This window comes from Danio rerio, chromosome 18 (assembly GCF_049306965.1).
Source record: "Danio rerio strain Tuebingen ecotype United States chromosome 18, GRCz12tu, whole genome shotgun sequence".
Lineage (NCBI taxonomy): Eukaryota > Metazoa > Chordata > Actinopteri > Cypriniformes > Danionidae > Danio > Danio rerio.
The window spans coordinates 11,259,708-11,286,048 of NC_133193.1; the positions used below are offsets into that span (position 1 = coordinate 11,259,708).

The following is a 26,341-nucleotide window of genomic DNA, read 5'->3' on the forward strand; positions in this document are numbered from 1 at the left end:
GGCTGAATGAGTAATACTAAAAGTAGGGATGCAGTACCCAAGTCTATAATGTACTTTTAAAAATGTTTCATTAAAATAATAATAATAATTAATTAATAAAAAAAACAAACAGAAAAAAAACAAAACCCATAATGAATTCCATATTTCCATATTTGTTTTATTTTTAAATTTAAAAAAAAAAAATTCTCAAAATCTTATTCGTGCAAAGAATAATTGGTTGCTATAAACCTATAAAATGATTTAATGATTCAGAGTTGCATTTGATCATTAATATATTTAAATCTTAGTTGTGACTTTATTTATTTGGTTATTTAATTTTAATTTTATTTTATTAAAATAATTAAATTTAATTAAATTTAATTTAATAAATTTTTTTAATTTAATTTAATTTATTAATTATTTAAATATTTTTATTTTATTTTAATTTATTTTATTTTATTTCTTTTTTTATTATTTTGAATGGCTGGTGAGTTAGTAGCCACATTGGCTTGTGTCGAGTGACCCTGTTGCATCTGTGTTTGTATATTTGTTTTTGACAGCCAACGATAGCAGATCTGCTTACCGTGGGCTGGTGGGCTTCTACTGCCGTCTGGTAAGAAGAAATAAACACACCAATCGCTAAGAAATACACAAATGAAGGATTCCAATGTTCTCATTTGTTTGTCACTTTCTTCCTCTTAGGTCAATTTTACAGCAGCTTCTCCTCAGTCTAACTCTCCCAAACGTTATTGGGACAGGTATGCTTCAGAAAGTTCTTCAAATGCTTGCTCTTTGTTTACTACAATTAAAGAACTTCAGATATTTTATATAAGAAAGAACATTTTGCAATCAAAATTATTTAAAGTTTAATTAATTTAGCTCACTAGATGCAATGAACGTTTACATTAAACAGCAGGAGTAATGTTTACATTATTGAGTTCCTTTTTTGTCAAATATTTAAATTTAACATTTCTTCAGTCAGCATTTTGTATCATGTATGTAATTATAAAGTGGAAATAAATGGAGCTCATGAGGAGGAAGGGCTGCAATATTATAAAAAAAGTCCTTGCATTATTCCTTTGACTATTTTAGTAATGATTATTAACGTTGATTAATAGAATATATGTAAAAATTGTGTAAACAAGCATGTCATAACCACCACACAAAGCATTTCAGTTAGATGTGTGAAAGTTATGCAAAACATCCTATTTTGTAATCACTAGCTGTGAAATGAAACTACACTGTCAAAATATCTTGCTGACTTAGGGTGCTTTCACACCTAGACTTTTGTTTCGGAACCCGGGTGTGTTTCCCCCGTTAGCACGGTTTGTTTGGCATATGTGAATCCAGCAATCACACTTACATCCGCGCCAAAACAATCGGCCCAAGATCGCCTGGATGAGGCTGTCTCAGCTTGATTAAAACGAAATCTGCAGCAGATCGATTGTAGTGAGAAAGCAATGCAATCCGAACCAGGCTATATCACAGTGTATTATGGATATGTAATAGGCATATACGGCTACATAAAGAGAGAATTATGAGTAGGGATGAATGTCATTCCTACAGGTAAATGTGCGTTTCATGTCAAATACGAAAGTGAAAGCATGTTAACTATTAACGAGAGCTGTTTATCTGTTAGGAAAATTGACCCAACAGCAGTATTAGGTTTTTCTGTTATTTCTCTCTATATTGTAAAGCCTGTAATGCGTAATTCCAGCCAACAGCTATGTGTGAGAAAGTCTAAGCCATAATTTATATCTGGTGATGATGTCTGTGGGTTTTCCCAGAGATGGGTTGTGGCTGGAAGGGCATCCGCTGCGTAAAAACTTGCTAGATAAGTTGGCGGTTCATTCCGCTGTGGCGACCCCGGATTAATTAAGGGACTAAGCCGACAAGAAAATGAATGAATGAATGAATATCTGTGGGTGTCACCATTCAAAATGAAAGCACAGCTTTTCGCTTATATGGTCTTATTGCCCATCGTCATAAATTAAAATAAGGACGCTTGACAGCTGAGTGGGACTCTGTAAAATAAACCGTGGAACTCTGACCAATGTGAGGAGAGTTTACTTGCACGTGACTTGTTTAAGCTATTTTGGTCTGTTTAGAACCTGGAACTGCACCAAGAGCAAAGTGCAATATTGTAACAGTTTTAATCCCTGTTTCAGAACAAAAGAATCGATCCACAGGTGTGAAAGCAACCTTAATTTTTTTAGCCGAATCAAATTAATTTACAACTTTAACGTCACTTATAACATCAAGCAAACCTGACGGAAAAACTTTGTATAATTAAAAAAAAATTGCTAAAGCATTATTAACGTATTAAAATCAGTTAAATCAACATAAAATATATAGGTTGTCTTGACTTTGTGTTTTTTGACAATTTTTACAGTATACATAATTTATGTAGTTTGTTGTTTTTGATTTTAATTATGAAAAAGCACAGAATTCTGTCATTGACTGAATATGCAATCAGAAAAACATCTGCGTTTTCAGTGCTGACTAATCAAATGCGTCTGATAGGCTACTGTGTTCATAAGCTCAACAGAAGCGTGTGTGATTGGTTGAAAGCTTTGGCTTTGCAACAACAAAAACAAAAAATTTAATTTCATCCATTTCATTCATTTTCACTTTAATCACAACATTTGTAGTAGTTGACCATTTTATTCATTTTCTTGTCGTTATTTTATCCGTATTGTATATATTTAGACGTATGCATGTCATTAAAATCTGTATAGTGTATTTATACATACAAAATACCATATTTTATGTTAAATACCTAACATAAAATACATGTATAAATAGAGGTGTCAAAGTATTTCGCATGAGTTCTCTTCCAGTGAGTCTTTCAGATGACAATAAAATGTTAAATTATAGTTTGTATGCATGAATTGAAAGTATAGTTCAACCAAAAATTACAGTTGTCATCATTTACTCACCCTTTACTTGTTACAAACCTGTTTCTTTCCTATGTTGAACACAAATGAAGATATTTTAAGAAAGCTGGAAACCTTTAACTAGTGACTTCTATAGGAAAAAAAACAAATACTATGGAAGTCAATGGTTACAGGCTTTCAGCGTTCTTCAAATTTTCTTATGTGTTCAGTGCAAGCAAGAAACTGTTAGTTATTATTTTCAATATTTATTCATTATTTTCCCTGTTTAACAGAAGAGATGTTTTGAAGAATGTTTAAAACCTGTAACCATTGACTTCCACAATATTAGTTTTTTCTACTATGAAAGTCAATGGTTAAAGGTTTTCAGCTTTTTTCAAAATATCTTTTGCATTCAATAGAAACAAAAACTATTTTTTTTTTTTGTTTTTGTTTTTTTTTGTTATTTTTCCTGTTTAACTGAAGAGATGTTTTGAAGATGGTTAGAAACCTCTAACCATTGACTTCGACAGTACTTGTTTTTTCCTACTATGGAAGTCAGTAGTTTTCAGCTTTCTTCAAAATATCTTCTGTGTTCAATAGAAACAGGAAACTATTTGTTATTTTTATTTTCCTTGTTTGACAGAAGAGATGATTTGAAGAATGTTTCAAACCTGTAACCACTGACTTCTATAGTATTTGTTTTTCCTACTATAGAAGTCAATGGGTACAGGTTTTCAGCTTTCTTCAAAATATCTTCTGTGTTTAATAGAAACAGGAAACTATTTCTTAGGTTTATTCATTATTTTCCGTGTTTAAGAGAAGAGATGTTTTGAGGAATATTAGAAACCTGTAATCATTGACTTCCATAGTATATGTTTTTCCTACTATGGAAGTCAGTAGTTACACGTTTTCAGTTTTCTTCAAAATATCTTCTGTGTTCAACGAAAACAAGAAACATTTTGTAATTTTTATTTGTTATTTTTCCTGTTTGATAGAAGAGATGTTTTGAGGAATGTTAGAAACATGTAACCATTGACTTCCATAGTAGTTGTTTTTCCTGCTTTGGAAGTCAATGCTTACAGGTTTTCAGCTTTCTTCGAAATATCTTCTGTGTTCAATGGAAACAAGAAACTATATATATCTATTATACATATATTCCCCTGTTTAACTGAAGAAATGTTTTAAAGACTGTTAGAAACCTGTAACCATTGACTTACATGGTATTTGTTTTTCCTACTGAGGAAGTCAATAGTTAAGCTTTAAGCTTTCTTCTTAATGTCTTCTTGTGTGTTTAGCAGAAGAAAGAAACTCTTAAAGGTTTATATAAAGGTAAATAGTGAGTAAATGTTCATTTTGGGGTGAACTGTCCCTTTAAGTGAAGCTTCATTGTACACATTTGCACTGATTTCATGCAAATCAATGAAGCTGTGAAAATGCTCAAGAACTGATGGTTCAAAAGGAACAAAGTGAGCAAACAAACACTGTTCAAGTTCTTGATACTGTATGTAGTTGATCCGCATGTGTGTTTTGATATATATACAGCATGCGGATGGTGTGTGTTTGTGTGTTTCCAGTGTACTCGGAGGATGACCTCTCGGATGCGTTCTCCAAAGAGAGCTGTATCACCGAACAGACTCAGTATTTCTTTGAGAATGAGAACAAATCTTTCTCTGGAGCTATGGACTGTGGAAACTGCTCCAGGTGAGGACCATTTTTATGTTTGCACGCGCATAAATCCATCCGCATTCCCTCCGTTGGTGCGCGTGTGGGAGTGTGCGTGTGAGCATGTGCAGATGATGTCACTGTCTCTTCCTGGATAATTGCTCATCCCGGTAAGTCATCTCTCCAAGGGCAGAGCAGCTCAGCTTTCCTTCTCTTTTCCACTCCGTCCCCTTCTTCCCTGGATCCGTCCGAGGCCGTAAATCCCGCCGGCCACGCTGTTTAATGTAACACCGCTAAAGCGAAACGTGTTGGGGTGGGTGAGGGCGTTCGGCCTGACAGAAACTCTACGCCTTTCTTTACGAGTCCCACGTGTGACTCTGCGTACGATAGTTTTTCTTCTATGTTAACTACTTTCGACATGTAAAGTTTAACAAGAGCCATAAAGAGAAATCCATTTGTGAGATCTCAGGAGCTGGAGACCTGAGCTTCGGCGTATGTAACTCAATCTCGCTCACAGAGACATCAACACCAGCTCAGGATAAAGGAACGCATGTAGTGATGAGAGGGACCGCAGGAGCTGCCAGCAGACAAAAGAGGATGGCTTCAACAGAACATCAAGCAGGCTGTAGCAAATTAGACTTTGTTTTACATTAGTTAAGTGCTTCTTTGGATATTAGATTTTATGTAGTGTGTAATATAAAGGGCTCTATTTTGACGGTCCATGCGCAAAAAGCAAAACGCAGGCCGCAAACGCTTTCAGGGCATGTCAGAATGCATTTTTGCTAACTTAAGGACGGGAAAATCCGCTTTGCGCCATGGCTTATGGTCTAAAAGGGTTGAGTTTATTTTCTTAATAAGTTATAGGTGTGTTTTGAGAATAAACCAATCAGAGTCTCATCTTCCATTACCTTTAAGAGCCAGCTGCATCGCGCCATAAGTGCATTGCTATTAACATGACGTAAAGTAAGTTCACTTTCGCTTTTGCTCTCGTGGATAGGGAAACCTTACAGCACAGACATCAATTAGCCTATAAATTATTAATTTCGTTTGTTAAGCGCAAAGATTTGTTTCAAAACTATTTTTAAATTCAGTTCTAATTTTAAGCAAACGAATAAATGATTATTAATAACAAAGTTTGGTCAAAATACTGAGTTATTTCCAAATACACCTGCTATGCCCCATATGGTCTAAAACCTGACAGGTGGACAAATCTAAACTTGTTTTTAATAAAACAAATATAAATATGGATATAATAAATAATACTGCTAATAATAATAACATTATACAAAAGCAAATTGAATGAACTGAAAAAGCCTCCCGAGATGAAAAAAGTATGAAGGCAGTGGTTTTTAAATTCATGTAGGCTAGAAATTAACATGTTTTGTAATATTTTAATCATTTATATTTATATCCTATATATATCCTTATTATATCCTATATATATCCGTAATATATTATATTTTTTCATATGTAAAGATATTTGCGTATTGCATCTTGTGTGTAGGTACTTTGCGCCTTACAATAGACCGACTTTGTTCTGGTCTAAAGAACAGACTATTTACAGTTTCTCAAAATAGCAACGCACCAAAACACGCTTGCATTTTTAGACGAGAATGCCTATGGGCGCACATTTGAGCGCAAATGCATTTGCTATTTAGACAGCGTGGAGCAATGCCTCAAAATGACCCTTGCGCCAAGCTTAAAGTAGTAAAAGACTATTGTGCTGCGCCTTGCGCCACATTGCGCCGGGTGTATGATAGGGCCCGAAGAGTTCACAGAGAATGAAATCCAGTGGAAATGAAGCTGTGTCTCTGATTCTTGAGTAGTTGGTTATCATTTGGGGTTGGTAAATTGAAACTTTTAAAATGGTACCAGTAACAAAACAGTGCCTGAACCGATACTTTTGAACCACAAAATTATGGTGGATGACCCTCGAAAAATATTTTATTTGACAAAAAATATATTAATCATTTAAATTAAACATTATAATTAAGGTTTAAAGTATACATCAATTTATATTTTTTTATATTTGAATTGAATTGCATTAATATCTTTCTTTTAATCATTTGTTTGTTAGCATGAATTTAAGATTTGCATTATACAATAACATTGAATTTGCTTACTGCTAACCTGTGTAAAAGCTGTCATCAAAATCAGAAAACACCTTTTTTAGGGTGAGGGCTTGTGACTTTGTTTACACATCAGTAATCTAATGATTTGCCTTAATCTGAATAAGACAATCACCCCTATTCTTGAGTAGTCAGTAAGTCCAGATTTACTTCCTACACTTCACAGTCATGGTCTCTTTAACCCTGCTGGCACCTTGATGTCAAAATGACATCAAAAACACGTTAAAAATGCAAATGGATCAAAACTCCATAAACCACAATTTCCAACAGTTATTTGGTTTACTTTTCTTTTTCTTTAGACATTGTTGATTAAATTTATGTAAAGGTATTTCTTGGTTGAGTCTGATTTGTGATGTATTCACTTTATGTTATGCCTTTGAGCCAGCTCGTAACAGATGGCAGTTGACTACCTTGATGTCAAAACAACATCAAATTGACATCTAACGTGTGCATCAAAAATCGATTACAAGATTGTCATGTAATTGATTTTTGAAGTAAATGGTAGACGTTAATTTGATATAATTTTGACATCAAGGCGGTGTCAAAAAGATACAGAGTCCAGTTTTGCTATTTAAAATTAAAGCTTTCTGGTGAACAAACTTTTTTTCATTCAAAGGCCATCAATGTGCGGATGTCAAATAGACATCAAGGTTTTGACATCAAATCGATTTGCATTACTGATGTGTTTTTTGATGTCATGTTGTTTTGAAATTTAGGTGACTTCTGGGGATTTATCTACTGTAGATCAGGGGTGTCAAACTCAATTCCTGGAGGGCCGAAGCCCTGCACAGTTTAGTTCCAACCCTGCTCCAACACACTTACCTGTAGGTTTCAAACAAGCCTGAAGGACTCAATTAGTTTGATCAGGTGTGTTTAATTTGGGTTGGAACTAAACTGTGCAGAGCTGCGGCCCTTTTGGAACTGAGTTTGATACCTGTGATCTAGATTAATCACAAATTCAAAATATAATCAGTGTCCAACATAAGACTGATGGTCACTTTAAAACACAACCTAAAAACAACCAAATAACAACGTCTAATGATATTACAGCTTAATGTTGTGTGGACATTACCACTATGACTTCATGTTGAATTTTGGTTGCCATACCTGATAAATAAATGTCAGTTTTTGACATCAATGTGATGTTGGTTTTAGGTTGTGTTTCCTACACAACCTAAAAACAACCAAATATCAACGTTTAATGACGTTACAGCTTGATGTGACGTTACCACTATGACATCATGTTGAATTTTGGTTGCCATGCCTGATGAATAAATGTCAGTATTTGACGTCAATAGGACGTTGGTTTAAGATGTTGGCTTGATGTTGCATTTTGGTCACTTTTCAACACAACCTAAAAACAACCAAGCAACAACATCTTATGATGTCACAGTTTGACGTTGTGTGAAAGTTATCACTATGATGTCATGTTGGATTTTGATTGCTATACTTGATGAATAATGTCAGTATTTGACGTCAATATGACGTTGGTTTAAGATGTTGGCTCTTTGTTGGATTTTGGTCACTCTCCAACACAACCTAAAATCAACAAAATATCAACATCATTGGATGTCGTTATTGGACATAAAAATAACGTTGTCCTTAGACGCTGGATAGACAATGAATTTTGGTCACTTGACATCATGACTAAAATCTAACCCAATATTAAAGAGCCCATATTATACATGAAATAGGGTCATATCTTGGTTGTAAGGGTCTCCAACAACAGTCTATTATGCATGCAAGGTCAAAAAACACTTTCATGGTCTTATAATCTGCATTTATTTTTACCTAATTATCCCAGTGACTCCCGTATGAATCGTCCAGTGATTCATTTGTTCCCAAACCCCTCCTTAGCGCGAAGCTAATCTGCGCTAATTGGACCGATGACAGCCTGTTGCGATTGGTCGACTGCCTTCAGTCAGAGAGTAAAATGCACAACAGCTAATCAGCAATATAAAAGTAATCACAGTTCATACACGCTCGATAGTGTAGGCGTGGATTTTAGATGCCAGTGGGTCAATGTAAATACAGTCGATGGACTTTAAAATTCAGACGATTAACTATTTTATTGAGCAAAAACTCCAAAAACTGTCGAGAAGATCTCCACTCTGCTCTTTTCACAGACACAAACACACACACACACACACATTGCCATCTTCCGCGCACACAAACACAAAAACACACACATACCTCCGGACGACAGCGCACACACACACACACTACCCTCATCCACGGAGCTCCGTAAACAAAGTAGCACGCTTCACGTGACTTTGCGCGCGATAAGAGAATTTAGCCAGTTAACCTGATACAGTACACGCGGTTACAAGTAACAAATCACAACTAAATACATTTGCAAGCTAGAGTCAACGAGGCAACAACTTTAATCGCACGTACTTACACTTGAGGAATGGAGGAAGAAACCCATCCTGACGTCCATCAGTAAGTTACTCTTTACTGATCCTTCCTTTAACAAACGCCGATGATGTATTCTTTGTAGCATGTAGTTTCCAGAAGTTTCCAACTGCTTGGTTATAATGCTGAGGTTTCATCTTTGGGTAGATGCTCGATTATATCCATCTGCAGTGTGACTTCAATCGACCGGCATGTTTGTGTGCGTGTGTGTCTGCGTTTCTGCGTCAGAGGGCGGGGCCTCAGGTTTGAAATCTCCCGGGTTTGCGCGTGCACGTGAATAACTTGGTTTCGTTCGTACGTCATGGCGAAACACCTAATGACTCGGGATCAAGGAGACTCGTTTGAAGCACTATGAGTCGACTCTTTTATAGATGAATCAACCGTTATAAACACTGTACTCTTGCAGATTTAAGCCTTAGCTGGATACTTCACTTCAATTTGAGCTGTGTTACACACTACATGGAGGGGAATTTTCAAAAACCCATAATATGGGCTCTTTAACATCTTAGGAAGTTGTGTGCCTGCTGGGTAGCCTAAAGTAAATGAGTGCAGTTGTCATACACAAAGGTAGTTTTGGTCACTGATGTCCTATAACACCAATAGAAGTGCCTTCTGCCAACTGACTGGCTTTTTCAGTATTGTACAGTTCATGTATTCTGGCAACAAAAGTTGATGGCTTGCACAAACATTGATGGGTCTGCAGTTTGAGGAAATCCATTCAGGGATTGAACAGTTTGCTTTGCTGTTTGGTTGCTGGTTGTCTCAGCACTGGCATTTTGCTAACATCTGCAAAAATATGTTTGGCTCGAAGATGGTACTTCAAACTTGTGCTTCACTTTTAGGAGTGTACAATAATTGCACACAACTTTGGGTTAATCTAAACTTGTATCTGAAAGTTTTTTGTAATGATTCTTGCTGTTCAGCACGTGTTGTGTCTTGATCCATAACAAAATAATATGGCTGTGATTATGGCAAGAAGCTGGGATCAAACCCTATCATGTGATTAATGTGTTTAGAAATATTAACATGTTTAGAACCTTTTTAAATTAAACACGTATTAACTCATTAACATCGACAGCCCTATTTGTAATACATGTGCATATCACCAGCCTATCATTTTCATTGGCTGTCTGTGAACAGGGTTTACTTTGATGCTCAAACATTGCATTTGTAGAGACCTTAAGATGATGCTTCAGGCTTGAATTGATGCAATAAAAGCCATGTCGTTTTAACTTGTATCACTTTGTTTACAATCTCAGAAATTCATATATGATAATGAGTTTGGTTTCTGACACTTGCTATTAGTGATCTGCTTATCACAACAGACTGGGGCAATCATCTGACCAATCAGAGCAGAGTACGTTCTCAGAAAGGCAGGGTTAAGAAAGACCAGATCTTAAAATGAGCCATCTCAGACACGGTGGGGGAAAAGGCTGCTGTTGAAATGCATAATATAATATCCACAACAAAAGCCAGAACTTGTTTAAGAACTTTTACTGCATGTTTTTGCATTGGTTATCTAAGGCCTGTTTGACATCTTTCATCACTTTAGAAATGTAGGATTTTGGACCATAAACTCCTCTGAGATTAGATAATGTTTACATACCTTGCTATCTGCTGCCTATACTGTATTCACTGTTATTAAAAAAGCTATTAGGTGCTTTTACTTTGAAAACTGAGTAAACTCATTGCCTTAAAATTATTAAGTAAGGAACTATGTGCCTAATTCTAATTCAAAAGTTCACACTAAGCTGATGATTGACTATAAAGCTTGTTTGGCATGCTGTTCCTGGAGAGAGCCCTGAGCTCAAAAGATCCTCGAGCCAGGGGCTCCCTCCCATTTGCAAGGTGAGAGGGGAGTTTGAGCTCAGGTAGATCTCGAGAACTCCCCTGCTGTAGTAGCTAATAAACAGATAGTGATTGCTCTTAAGAGATAACTACTTACCAGGAGCATGTCTATGGTGTCGATATGGATTAGTCAACTAAAGTTGCTTGTTTTTGGATGGTGGGAGGAAAACATGAGCATAGGGTGAACGTGTAAACTCTGCACAGAAACATCCGCTGGCTTGGTAAGGACTAGAACTAGTGACATTCTTGCTGTGAGGCTACAGTGTTAACCACTGGGCCACCGTGCCACCTATCTAGGAAAGGAGGAAGAGTAGGGATGGAAGAGGGGATTCTTCTAAAAGAAGATGGCTGTTATAAAGAACTTAGGGTATTTATAGTGGCTTAGGAATCGTCTGATTGGTGAATCATAAATTGAATAATGCTGGACCTGCCGCAAGCAATCATATACATGTGATCCTCTTGTAATTAGTTTATAAATAAACTTCACATATTAAGTCAACAGTTATAAATTACAACTGGCGTAGTAAATGAGTTTACTCACAGCAAATTGATATCTAACACTGGTGTAAAAAAAAAAAAAAAAGCATTCAAACTGTCCTGCCATGCATTTCCGACAATAGCTGTGTCCCAAATGGCACACTGGACACTCATGCACTATGTACTTATGCACTTACACTCTCAACAGCATAGTACATGTATGTAGTGTCTTCCCAAATGGTGCACTAATTTTTTTTTTTCACTAAGCGGAAATTCAAACCATTTTCCTAATGACGTTTGACTGTTTCCAAATCAATGAAATAAATGACCAAACTACCAAATAATACCTGCCGTGAGTATAACAGCATTCACCATCGGGAGGCGCTATAATCACTCTTGTAGAAGAATTTTGCTTTCACCATCCAACATAAATAAAGTTATCCAACATGTGCGCCTCATAGCTCCGCCCCTTCCGCTACGTGAGTAAACCTGCAGATGTTGAGTGCGTCAAGTGTCCATCATTACACACTTCATTTTACCGGTTGAATGAGTGTATCATCCGGGTAATTGAAGTGCACGTATTATTTTTAGAGTTTTGAGTGTGAACGCACTACTTACACTATTTACACTATAAAATGGCGTAGAATAGTGCATAAGTATGTGATTTGGGACGCAGCTAATATGTTCTGCTTGTCTAGAAAGTGATTCCTGATTTAAGAATTTTCAGATATTTGGACTAGACAAAAAGACAAAAATCTAATGCTGAGTTCAGACCAGGCCCGGATTGGCTAATCGGGAGAACCGGGAGAATTCCCAGTGGGCCGGTCCGTTTTTTGGCCGCGAGGGCCAGTGTCCCTAGCTGTTTGAGGAAATCCATAGCAAAATGCAGCCTGCAGGTTAATGATGATGTAACTATTATTCCACCCCAAACAGCGGCACCTTAGTGAATATTAATTAATATTAATGAATATTACACCTGCTCATTGAAAATCAGATGATTCACTGCATTAATAAATCTGACATAACTTGATCAAAAATCAAAAAAGCAGAGAAAAAGAGTAGGGTGATAAAGACATCAGTAGCAGCAGATAAGAGTGCAATACTTATAGCGCCTTCATGGTCTAGTGGTTAGCACATTGCATTACGACACCGCCGATCTGAGTTCGATCCTCAACGTTGTATAATATATATTTTTTTATATCCAGTGTTAAGACATATAATACTGTTTGGGTTACTTATGTAGGGGTACATATTTTTTTTTTTTTTTTTTGTGACGACCGTTACAAAGGACTGGATATCTATAAAGAATTAATGTTCTCATATTTATAAAAAACATTTGAAGTTCTAAAGCAGCTGTGTGCTTTAATAAGACATGTTAGTGTCATTTGAAACTGAATTGGAAATAACGTAATTTTAAAATAGTCAGTCGTTGACTGAGGTGGGCCGGTCTAAGGCTTGAAACTCCAGAGCTAAAAAGGAGTCCCACTCCGGCCCTAGTTCAGACTGCATAATTTTCAAAGTAGTCTTGTCACAGATGTTTTCACACTGCATGACTATCTGGTTTAGCGTTCTGTTGGTGCTGTGTTTACACTGTAGGATGGATCGGCGACAGGAGAGTTTACATTGCATGACTTTACAATAGGAAGAATCACAGACAACTTTGTCCAAACTATGTCTCACAACCAAACAAACACGAAAAGTGACAATGCAAGGTCACTTATATATATTTTGTTATTAACTACATAATGGAAAACGAAGGCTTTAGCTTTAGAAACCTGTGTTGCTTACCTCACTTTTGAAGAGAATTAACAATCTTTCCTCACTTTTTTTTTTACTTTTCGACCTGGTTGTGATATTGCTCAGATGACACGTCAAATAGACACAGTGCTTTTGCCAAATTTCCACTAGTTTTTTCTCCAATTCTTGGGTCCAAATAAACTGAAAATAAGCGCTTTTAACTTCTCCCCAGCCTACCGCAGGCCTGCAGGTACCCGTATTAATAAATGCTGCCCTCTTATTGGGTGTAGATGATCGCTGATGTTATTTTTAGTCAAAACTCATTTCACATGGCATGATTTGAATCGCAGACTGCTCCAGATATTTAGCATGCTAAATATTTCAGGGGTGTCTGCGACTCATCAGAAATACTCTCATATCTCGTCCTTGATAGTTCACAGTGTGTGATTGTCACTCACCTAAACGAGCACCAATTTGCCTGTGATTTCAGGCATTTGTCAGCGATTTCTCAAAACCTGCCGGCGAGTCAAAATCAGCACTAAAATCATGCAGTCTGAACTCGGCATAAGTAAGAAAAGCATTTTGTCCAGTGCTTTCCCTTTAAAACACTGTTTATTCTGCAGCTCACTAAGTTTAAGAAAGATAACTATAGTTTCTCAAAGGATGTTTTTTTTTTCATGGAGACCACATAAACCCACCTGAAACGCAGCTCGGTGTTCTTATAACCTCTTCTGCTCTCATGAATAAAGCATTCCTCAGAGGGCAGACAGATGTGAGCCACTGAACTTTAGGACTCTGTGATCATCAAGCCCTCGCACGAGTCTGTGTGTGTGTGTGTGTGTTCGCATATGTGTTTTTGTGTTTGTGACCCCGATGGCCGCTATGATCTGAGGCTTGTTATGCACCGCCGAGCATGCTGGGTAGCGGTAAACAGCCTGTGATTACATAGAGGGCAGGTGATGTGTAACACACACACATACACACATCATTATATACACATTTACATGCACACACACAAACCCGTGTCACTCTGTTTTAAAGAGCGGGAGGAGAGCTGTAAAAAAGAACAAGAGAACGCTATAAAGAAAACTCATGGCTGAAAGTCGTTCGGTGATGACAGCACGTAACAAGCTGCCAACCGACGCAGGTTTCCAATATAATATACTCATCTCCTGTTACACTTACTGAAGACTTGCACACATGTCGGGGTGGTGTTGGATAAGTAAGATGTGTGCAGTGTGTGCATGAGTACTGTTATGCAGCATTCTTCTGTATAACTTGCTTTGTGTTCAGGTTTTGAACGAGGATGAGAAAATTATCACAGAATTAAAATTTGTCTGCTAAACTAACGCTTTAATATTTCTTAAAGTTCTTAGTTCAAACACATTTCAAAAAGGCTTTTCTTACTTAGAGATTGGTCTTTTATTTTTAGTCTAAATATTTTTTTAAAAACTACAAAATCGAGCTTTTTAAACAAAGCAAAAACTCTTGTCTTGTTACAGAAATAACGTCAAAATTAAGTGAGTTTTTCATTAAAACAAGCGAAATAATCTGCAAGGGAATTTTCTATCATGAAACTCTGCACGCGCAAGCTGGTAAGTCACCTAATCTGCTCCTGTGTCATTAACTACATGGCACAGGAGATAGGTTGCTGTCACCTCGGCTGCCAATGAGCCTGCTCCTCATCAGTTTAAATGCTCTGTGTCATTTTACGCTGTCAAGCTACAGCAAGTTTTCAGAGACCCTCCTCTACCCCAGCTCCACCTGCTACAGGGGGTACATTATGTTTGCAGCAGCATGTTATATTCTCAGACAGCATGTCTGCGTATATACTGGCAGTAGTAGCAGGTCTCTGTAGTTGCTCTGCCATAATAATCAAAGCAGCAGCATCAGCGTAGCTGATCTACACCTCCAAGACTAAATACAGTGCATACGGAAAGTATAGTGCTTCACTTTTTCCACATTTATTTATGTTATGGATTAAATTCATTTATTTGCTCAAATTCTACACACAATACCCCATAATGACAATGTGAAATTTTTTTTGAAATTGTTGCAAATTTTAAGTATCCGCAGCCTTTGCTGTGAAGCTCTGAATTGAGCTCAGGTACATTCTGTTTCCACTGATCATTCTTGAAATGTTTCAGCAGCTTCATTGAAGTTCATCTGTGGTAAATTCAGTTGATTGGACATGATTTGAAAAGGCACACACCTGTGTATAAAAGGTCCCAGGACAACGGAATTGTCTGTAGACCTCTGAGACAGGATTGTCTCGAGGCACAAGGATGGGGAAGGTTACAAAAAAATTCTGCTGCTCTGTAAGTTCCAATGAGCACAGTGGCCTCCATCATCCATAAGTGCACCATGTTTGGAACCACCAGAATCCTAGAGCTGGCCGGCCATCTAAGCTGAGTGAGCAGGGGAGAAGAGCCTCAGTCAGGGAGTGATCAATAACCTAATGGTCACTCTGTCTCAGCTCCAGCATTCTTCTGTGGAGAGAGGAAAACCTTACAGAAGGACAACCATCTGTGCAGCAATCCACCAATCAGGCCTGTATGGTAGAGTGGCCAGACGGAAGCCACTCCTCACCTGTAATTTGCCTAAAGGTATCTGAAGGACTCTCAGACAATAAGAAACAATATTCTCTGCTCTGATAATACTAAAATTGAACTCATTGGAGTGAATGCCAGGCGTTACGTTTGGAGAAAACCAGTCACCGCTCTTCACCAGGCTAATACCATCCCTACAGTGAAGCATGGTGGTGGCAGAATCATGCTGTGGGGATGTTTTTAGCAGCAGGAACTGTAAGACTAGTCAGGATAAAGGGAAAGATGAATGCAGCCATGTACAGAGACATCCTGAATGAAAACCTGCTTCAGAGTGTTCTTGATCTCAGACTGGGCGACAGTTCATCTTCCAGCAGGACAATGACCTAAAGCACACTGCCAAAATATCAATTGAGTGGCTTCACAACAACTCAGTGAATGTCATTGAGTGGCCTAGCAAGAGCAGCTTAACTCCTTATTCAAGCTCGTTCTTTCTAGACTGGATTACTGCAACTCTGTACTAGCGAGGCTTCCAGCAAACTCTATCAAACCTCTTCAGCTGCTCCAGAACGCAGCAGCATGAGTAGTCTTTAATGAACCTAAAAGAGCACATGTCACTAGGCTACTCACCCGTTTGCACTGGCTGCCAGTTGCTGCTCGCGTCAAATTCAAAGCTCTGATGTTTGCCTACAAAGCTACCTCTGCCTTTGCGTCTCCTTATCTGCTCTCACTTCTACAGATTTATGTGCCCTCCAGAAACTTGCGTTCAGTGAATGAACGTCGCCCCGTGGTTCCATCCCAAAGACGAAATCACCTTCCCGAACTCTCGCATTCAATCTGCCCAGTTGGTGGAATGAAAATTTTGCAGTAATATTAATCGTTCTTTACTTCCAGGGCTTGTTAAAACTTAAACATCACTTGTTAAAGATTAAATACAAAATTAATAGTTATTGTGGAATTGATACATTGTGGAAAAAAAGATGTAATTAGAATATTGACTTGCACAAAAATCATGCACATATTTGTGGTTCAATCAGATTTTTGCGTATTGAAATGATTATATTTGCTTCTGTTTACTGCTGCTTGCGTTTGAATGTCAAATATGGGTGGTCTCGCTCAGGCTTATGTCTGCTTTGTTTAGAGAAATATAAACCATGATACCTGTCTTATGACTAAATGTTCCTGTGGGACCTGTGTTATTGACAATCACTTTGCTGTTTTCTTCTCTCTCTTTTTGTCTTCAAGAATGTACCGGGCGGAGAAGCTCCCCAACACAAATTTGGTGTTTTTGATCTCCGATGCAAAGATTTCCTGTATGTCCTGTGATACCAAACCACTCAAACAAGCTGAGCAGCCTTGTATCCTTTCAAATATGTGCTGTTATTTACAATGCTTTATTGTAGTCAAGTGTGATCAATGTTGTGAGTGTTACTCATAAGAAAAACTAATAACAGAAAATAATAGGAAAAATGTAAAAAAAAAAAACTAAAAAAACAGATTACTTTTCCAGTACTCAGCATATATAAGTACACCCCTCACAAATCTATCTTTAAATTCATATTTTTGATAGGAAGCTATACAATATTATATTTGTGCATATACATTGGATAAATTAGTCAGTTCTGAGGCCAAATCTGGTAAAATCTTGCTGGATAAGTTGGCGGTTCATTCCGCTGCGGCGACCCCGGATTAATAAAGGGGCTGAGCCGAAAAGAAAATGAATAAATGAATGAATTTTAATTCATCACTATTTTCCGGTTCCCCCCAAGGTACAAAGACATTCGCTATGGGTGAATTGAATAAGCTTAATCGCCCATAGTGTTGAGTTGCTTCTAGTGTTGAGTTGCTGCTGGAAAGCCATCCGCTGCGTAAAACAAATGCTGGATAAGTTGGCGGTTCATTCTGCTTTGATTAATAAAGGGACTGAGCTGAAGAAAAATGAATGAATATGACTGTTTTGAAATCATTCAGAAAAGACACATTTTTGTTATCAGTTCGAAAGAAATGTGCATATAACTCTAAATAATTTTGAAATAATTATATAAAAATTACTTTTTTAATATTTCCCAAATGATGTTTAACAGAGCAAGGACATTTTCATAGTATGTCTGATAATGTTTTTTTTCTTCTGGAGCAAGTCTTATTTGTTTTTATTTCGACTGGAATAAAAGCAGTTTTACATTTTTTTAAAAACCCTTTTAAGGACAAAATAATTAGCCCCTTTAAGTTATTTTTTTTCCATTGTTACACAATATCTTGCCTAATTAAACTAACCAGCCTAATTAACCTAGTTAAGCCCTTAAATGTCACTTTAAACTGTATAAATGTCTTGAATTTTTTTTCATATATTGTCATCATGGCAAAAATAAATTAAATCAGACATTAAAAATGAGTTATTAAAACTGTTATGTTTAGAAATTTGTTGAACAAAAGTCCTCTCTATTAAACAGAAATTGGGGGAAAAATGAACAGGGGGCTAATAATTTTACCACACAGAAATGCCAACTGACCCAGCCAAGGCTCGAACCAGCGACCTTCTTGCTGTGATGTGACAGCACTATCTACTGTTCCACCGCGTCACCATAATAAAACATAAAACTGTTATTATACGTTGTAATGAATGTATGCTAATGATAAAATATTGACAAATTTAATGTGATTTCATCTAAATAAAAAATAAAAAAAACTTATGTTGAGCACAAGAGACTTTCTTCAGTAATATTTGAATAATTTGAAATGTTCCAAGAATGACACTGTGCCTAAGTGGTTATCACTGTCACCTTAAAGCAAGAAGATCGCTGGTTCGGGTCCCAGCCGGGTCAGCTGACGTTATTCTGTGTTCGCGTGGTTTTATTCCAGGTGCTCCGGTTTCCCACACAGTCAAAAGACATGCACTATAGGTGAATTGAATAAACTAAATTTGCCGTAGTGTATGTGTGTGCATATGAGAGTGTATTGGTGTTTCCCAGTACTGGGTTGCAGCTGGAATGGCATTTGCTGTGTAAAACATATGCAGGATAAGTTGGTGGTTCATTCTGCTGTAGTGAACCCTGATACATAAAGGGACTAAGCCAAAGGAAAATGAATGAATGAAATATTCCAAACTCACTGTGCACTGTAGATTACTTTTAGTAACTCATTAACTGCGTAACAAATTACACTTATGATGATCTCTTTCTCTCTCTTTTATTTATTTATTTTTTTAAGCTGTCACTATATTGCCCTTAAAGATTTCTTTCAGCAAATGGTCCTGACCCATGTGTTCTGGCCCAAAAGCCTCGATACAGGAAAGGACCAGACGTCTGCTTTGACAACAATGCGGATGTAAGTTCTCATCAAAAACACTAAATGCCCATCCAGTAAATGCATCTTCATTTTTCATTCACTGCTGTTTTGCTGCTTTCTTTTGATCTTTCAACATTCATTTTTTTTTCTGTTTGCACGTTGAATGCTCATTGGCTGCTCATCATGCCTGTCACTGCTAGGAACAGCCTTTGTGTCCAATCAGTGGCTCTTCTTGCACATTTTCCTCAGCCGTCATTTTACCACTGCTGTTTCTGCTTTGTGTTTGATGGTCAGTTTCATCTTGTTGTTTTGCTTCCATTCATATTTCATAATGTTTCCTATTCAAAACAATTTAGTGTCGTAAAAATGTGTTTGTATGCAATGTAAAATCTGTATAGCTGTATAACTAACCTAAAGTGTAGCTAGAAACATGCTAAAACATGACAGCAGTACATTGACCTATGTGCTAAAACATGTAAGCAGTGTGCTAAATATTGCTTGTGGTGTGCTAAAACAAGCTAACAAATCGTGTTAGAGAAATGTTTAAATAGTGTTTGTTTTAAACAGAGAAACATGCTTGCAATGTTAATACTTACTAGCTGTGTTTAAGTCATTAGCAAAACACAGTAAAACACACTAGCATTGTTAAATCATGCTGGAGATATGGTAGCCATGTGCCGTGTTAATACTGTATCATGCTAGCAACATCATAAAACATCCTAGAATTTTGTCATATTAAAAACATGTTGGCAAAGTGTCAGAAACCCCTACTGAAAAAAAACAGCTTAAACCAGCCTAGGCTTCTTGGCTGGTTTTAGCTGTTCGACCAGGCTGGTTTTAGAGGGGTTTTGGCCATTTCCAGGCTGGTTTCCAGCCATTTCCACCCTGGTCTTAGCTGGTCAGGCTGGGAGATGACCAGCTAAAACCAGCTTGACCAGCCTAGCCAGGCTGGGAGCCCAGCCAAAACCAGCTATGTCCAGCTTAAAGCAGCCTAGTCTGGTCAAGCTGGTTTTAGCTGGATTTAGCTGGTCATTTTTCAGCCTGACCACCTAAGACCAGGCTGGAAATGGCTGGAAACCAGCCTGGAAATGGCTAAAACTCCTCTAAAACCAGGCTGGTCAACCAGCTAAGACCAACCAACCAGTCTGGACTGGTTTAAGCTGGATTTTTTTTTTTATTAGCTAAATGCTAAAACACGTTACAGCGTTAAATCAGTTAACATGGTAGATTGTTAAAACATGTTAGCAATCATGACACAATATGTTAAAAACATCTTAAACTTGTAAACTTGGTGCTACATTTTGTTTCAGTAATGCTAGTTGTGTGCTAAAACTGCTAGTAGTGTTAAATCATGTTTGATTAATGTTAGCAATGTTAAAACTGGCATTAACATTATAATTAATATTGTAATTAGTTAAACATTGTAATATTTTGTTCGGTTATGTTATAAGCATGTTAATCATCTGATAGAACATGTTAGCTATTTGCTAAAACATGCTGGAATTTGGCTACCTAAGTGATAGAATATGCTAATAACATGTCAACCAGTTTAGAAAACATGCCAGCAACATGCTAAAACTTGCTAGCAACTCTGTTTGAAAACATTGAAACACTATTTACAACTTCCAAGCTAAACTTACTGAAGTCTACATCACTGTTTGTCAGACATGACTATCTGGTTATCATGTAAGGGACTAAAAGTGAGTCAAAACGCCTAAGATTGTTTACTCAGTGCCTCAGCATTAGCCTGAAAGCAGGACGCCACCGCTTTCCTCCTGCTGTGAAAGTAGGAAGTGCATTTTCAGTCAGTTCCCTGAGAGATTTTTCTGTGGAATAAACATAGGAAGCTCCAGATGTGTTTCCGTACTTTTGACAGCCGCATTAAAGATACGCCCATATGCCTCTCAAACCTGGACATTCACTGGCAAAGCATCTACACACAAAAATCCAGAACTGGTTTCAGAAGATCAGCATGTAGCATCAATTCATCCAGAGTCGTGCATGATTTCTACAGCTTGAGATTTTTCATGCATGCCATTGATTTGATGGATTGATTTTTTAGTTTTGCCAAAAGATGTTTTGAAATTCACTTTTCATTTCATATATCATGTGTCATTATATATACACAGAGTGATTGAGTTGAATTCCTTATGAATCGTCTCCCTCCTGGAAAATTCATCTAAAACTAGCTTCTGCTGGTATCTATAGTTTTACTTGGTTTCAAGCTTGGTCCACACCAGATTTGCAAGTTCATAGACTTTACATATTTATGTAATTAGTTGCAAAAGCAACATTTTATTTATACATTAGTTTGACTTTGTGCTAAAATAGCTACATTTGCAGTAAGTCATTTGGCAGATGCTTTTGTCCAAAGTAACTTAAAATTGAGGACACATTCAGCAATTGAACAAGAAGAGGCTAAAACTAAAACTGATATACAATGTAAATGAAATTACTGAAATGAAATCAGTAAAACTGAAAAGTAAATTAATAATAAATACTTTGGGCTTAGATTAGACTTTAGACCAGTGGTCCCTAACTTTTTTATCACTGCAGACCGAGGGTGGTTTGTGGGTTGCTAGGCAACCATCAACTGTTTTCTCAGAGTATAACAAGCTGACAAAACATTGCTGCAACTCTGATACAAGTTTTATTTATGAAGTAAATTAAAAAGCACTGCAGTTTTTGAGTGTTCTGTGTTTGAGAAAATTAGTATATCGAAATGTGTGTATTCCATACAAGCTGAAGCTGAACAGTCAGTTCTTGTCACGTGACTCGCATTGCGCTTGCAGCATTTATTCATTCATTCAACTGATTGTGTCTGGAAGGAGCGAGCGCGTCACTCCATTTGTGCGTGCAAGCCGAACCATTGGAAATAACAAACTTGCGCAAACTACAGAACAAACGCAGTATGCAAACATTTACACGGGGCATCAGCATCAGCACTTCCCATTCACTTTAAACCGAATTGTGGGTCTGTCGACACTGCTAGCAGCGTTGCTAGCTGCAGAAGTTGGGAACTTCTGAACTTTTCAGGTGTCAACAGAAGCATCAGCCAATCAGATCTACTGATACTACACTAGCTCAGACAGAAGACGATTGCAGACTTACTTCATTGGCTGACCCTGCTATGATGATCGCGTTAGCCCCAACTTTAGACACATACTTTGTCAAGCATTGATGCTGAAGCCCCTTGTGAATCAGGCATAAAAGGCAGCCGTTTGCAATCTCCAGCAGTTGATCTTCTTGCACAGACATGCTGGATTCACCTGATTTGTTGACAAATGGGTTGCGGATCTATTCCTTGGCAGTTTGCTGGTCATTCACTGTGCCTTTTCCCCTTTGCCAAGAAACTTTTCAAAGACGTATGTTTCTTACTCATTTTGCTGCCTGTGGGTTAAATTTTGGCGCTCAAGTGACCGAGATGTAAGAGAGAGAATGCAGTCTTTTCAAAATAAAAGATTTTTCAAAATAAAAGATTATTCAGACTTAATAATAATGATTTCTTGTGTGGCCCGGTTCCAATTGATCCATGTACCATAGACTTTAAAATGATTAGAAATAGAAAAGAAAGCTTTAAAATTTAAATACAATTTTGTTTTCCTATTTAGACAACATAGAGCAATTAGTAGTTCTATTTCAAAATGTTGTATCTGTATAGCTTTATTTCAAAAAAATGTTTTGATTACATTTTAGAATTTTTATTACTCACATTTACTTCAGTTAATTGTGAAGACAGTATTTCTAACATTTCTAAGCCCTCTTTTGGGGGTTTTCATTTTACAGTTAGCAGCTTTCAATTTAGGTAAAGACTCCTTAAAGGGATAGTTCACCCAAAACTGGCCTCCTTCATTTTTTTTCCAAACCTATTTGACTTTAATTCTTCTGTTAAACACAAATGAAGATATTTTGAAGAAAGCTAGGAACAGACAACCGCTGACTTCCATACTCTTTGTTTTTCCTAATACTGATATCAATTTCTACCAGTTTTCAGCTTTCTTTAAATGTCTTTGTTGTGTTCAACAGAAGAAAGAAACTGATAAAGGCATGTAAACACTTGAGGGAAAGTAAAGATTGAGTACATTATTATTTATAGATAAACTATCCCTTTAAAACTGGTGAATCACCTCGAACCAGCAATAAATCCATTATATTAAATACAAGTTTATTTATATATCGCTTTTCCCAAAAATCATTGTTTCAAAGCAGCTTTACAAAAGGTGCACGTTATTGCATTACAATCAAATTAAGTTAAAGTTACAATCAAATATAAGTTATTAAATATAAACATAGTTAACTTACAGTTTTAAAGTATATAGGTGATGTTTATATGTATACGTTTAATGAATTTATTTAAAACCATATGTCATTGTTTAAAAAATTAGTTTACAACTCTTGATCTGCCTTGTCTGACCTGACTCTTGTAATGTTTCTGTGAGGTGTAAGTGACTGACGTCTCTGTGTTGCCTGCAGGAGGATGCCAGTGATTGTGGTGGTGGCAGTAGTTTGAGTCCGTCTCTTTGGCCGATGTTGGCTCTTCAGCTCCTTCTACTCTGGCTGCTTACAGGAACCAGAACCTATTTTTCCTGACCAGAGTGAATCCAGCGTCTACTGACTGAACTGCTTATTATACAGACCACAACATAACCACACGTCCACTATACCGTCTCATCCACTCACTGCCAAAAATAACTGCCTGAATAAGCAACACGGTCAGACACGAAAGCTCATGTATTCAACACACAAACCACATTATGAAACGAACATGGTTGATGCAAAATGTTTAGTGCCACATACAGGCTAATATGATGTGTCAACAGTGTGGTGGTGGGAGACGCCTCGCAGCACCGGCCTGGATCTCAACGAAGCAGGGTTTATCCATTACAGGAGTGACTGTTCATCTCTGGAGCTCGTCATGAATTCTGCTGAAGTGAGCTTTGCACCAGTAGTAGGTCAGTGAGGTCACACCAAGCCCTTCTGGGCCCACCGAGGGCTGTTTTTCTAGTTTTATGTTCACTGTTTTCTGCAGTCTGTGTGTTGTGCAGTAGGGGGAATCTCATGAAGGAATTTGCAGGTCATATTTTCTCCCACAAAAGTCTGAGTGAAATCATCATTTAATCTGGCAATGAATCCATGCTAGTTAATCCACTGAAAACAAATGCTTGCTTTAGTAATCTTCAAGTAAAGCATGGATATTTGCTTCTCTGTTGGTGTTGGTTTGATAGCTTCAGCCACCGTATTTTTAGCCACGCCCCTCTTACTATTAGTTTGCTACAAGCGAATGATGCCCCGCCTCCTATTCAATATTCCAGTTTAAAGTCAACAAACTGAAACAGAAGCCTCAGTAACTTCCAGTTTACATGGACTTTAAAGTCAATTAAAATTCTACAGTATGTGTGTATACTATAACACTATGGGGCCATTCAAACAGAAGAACTTAGAAATGCTTTCAAGTACAGTGATCCCTCGTTAATCATGGAAGTTACGTTCTAGAAATAACTCACAACTTTTGTTTTGCAATTGTTATTGATGTTTTAAGCCTGTTAAACCCCTCACTACACACTTTATACACTTTTCTCAGACAGGCATTACCATTTGTTCTGCAGTCACTGATATACAATGCTAAAGCATGCTTATGAGACATTCTTGCGAGTCTTGTTGCGAACAGTTTCCACCCTTTTTGCATCCTTGTTAAAACATATTGCTGCTGTCGTTCAGATGCTGTGTTCGCGTAAATAGCCGCGTGAACATTTGAGTTTACTCGCTTCATTCGCGCGTCAAACCCCGCTTCATTCGCGTGTCAAATTCACTTCAGAACAGACGCGGATTCGCGTGATGGGCAGGGCTTCTGTCTGCCCGAAGACTCTAGCTTCGTGGCTAAATGGCTAACATGGATTTTATGAAGAAAATAACAGTGTTTATTTGCTTTATGAAGACTGCTAAACAGCGTCGATATGTTTAGGGCCGTGTCTGAGTCCACTACATCCTTTCAGAGGTGCATCCAGCTCTGTGAGCTCATAAACTCCTCCAGAAACTAAACCTGCATGACGGAGGCTTTCAACGGTGCTTCTGACTGAGCCAAGCCGAGTTTGATGAACTGTTGTCGGTGAAGGCTGGAGGATTTCCCTCGGAACACCGACAACAGGTTCTACGTCACAATCACGCCCCCACAAGAGCAAGCTTCTGATTGGTTAATGCGGCGCGAATGTACGCTGAAGTTCAGATTTCGAATTTGAGAAATTTGCGCGAAATGCTCGTTAAGCACGTCAAACGCGCAAAACGCTCAATTCGCCCCGCGCCATTCGCACAATTTGTGTCATTCGCGTCGTGCCATTCGTGCATATCGTGCCGCAGGATGTCTATTCGCGCATTTGCATTGACTTAACATGTAAATCACTCGCGCTTGACGCGCATGCCACGTCTGGTGTGAACACAGCATTATGTTGCTTCCCTCCTTCATCCTGTATTGAACCGAAGATTTACAGCCACGTAACTTCTTTCTTTAGAAGTTTTGTGCGATGTGAGTTAACATCTTCCTCTGCCTTTTGAGTGCTACCGCAGGTGCCTAAGATGGTGCAGAAAGTTCAAAGTTTTATGCAAATTTGGCAAGCTGAATGCATTCAGTACTGTACAGTAGACACAACACAGAGCAGATTGATAGACAATGGTCTACAACCAATCAGGATGCAGAACACAATGCACTAATCAGTACGCAGAACACAATGTGCTGTAAAAAAGCATGTCAAATTGCATTAAAAAAATCTGCGAGGCTGTGAAAGGTGAACCGGGTTATAGCGAGGGACCACTGTACTGCTGTGTTCACACCAGACACGGCACGCATGGATAAATTGCGCTATTTGCATGTAAATAGATGCATGAGCATTTTGCGTTTACAGACGCAGATTTGCCTCATGGACAGCGCTTCTGTCTGCCTGGCTTCCATGCTAAATGACTAACATGGATTTTTTTGAGATAGTAGCTGTACTTTGTGGCTTTTGAAGTCTGAAAAACTGCGTAGATTCGTCCAGCGTCGTGTCTGAATCCACTACATCCTGATTCCAGAGATGCACACAGCTCTCTGGGTATCAATTCCTTTAGAAACTGAACGTGGATGATGGAAGCCTTCAGCAGTGCTTCCAACTGAGCCCAGCCCAGTTTGATGAACTGTTGTTCAGTGCAGGTGGATTTCCCCTCGGAACACCAACAACAGGCGCTACGTCATAATCACGCTCCTACAAGAGAAAGCTCCTGATTGGTTAACATGGTGTGAATGTCCGCTGAAGTTCAAATTTTCCAACTCAAGCAATTCATGCGAAACGCACGTCAAATGCGCAAAACTCTCTTCGCATCATTCGTGGCACCTCATTCGCACGTATTACACCACAGG

At 37.8% G+C, this 26,341-nt stretch overlaps 1 protein-coding gene across 6 annotated transcripts in view; it reads left to right on the forward strand.

The window, feature by feature from the left end:
- Positions 1-25,774, forward strand: part of LOC101882457 (voltage-dependent calcium channel subunit alpha-2/delta-1) — a 229,543-nt gene extending 203,769 nt beyond the window's left edge. For 3 of the 6 annotated variants that reach the window (XM_073930291.1, XM_073930287.1, XM_073930289.1), the window contains 7 exons: positions 540-592; positions 682-737; positions 4,430-4,556; positions 16,915-17,027; positions 18,911-18,993; positions 19,155-19,243; positions 23,428-25,774. In XM_073930291.1, coding sequence (XP_073786392.1) covers positions 540-592; positions 682-737; positions 4,430-4,556; positions 16,915-17,027; positions 18,911-18,993; positions 19,155-19,241 — 519 coding nt within the window. In that variant the 3' untranslated portion in view covers positions 19,242-19,243; positions 23,428-25,774. The remainder of the gene's footprint in view (positions 1-539; positions 593-681; positions 738-4,429; positions 4,557-16,914; positions 17,028-18,910; positions 18,994-19,154; positions 19,244-23,427) is intronic. The other 3 variants (XM_073930290.1, XM_073930286.1, XM_073930288.1) reach the window with 1 other exon arrangement.
- Positions 25,775-26,341: the final 567 nt, after the last annotated feature.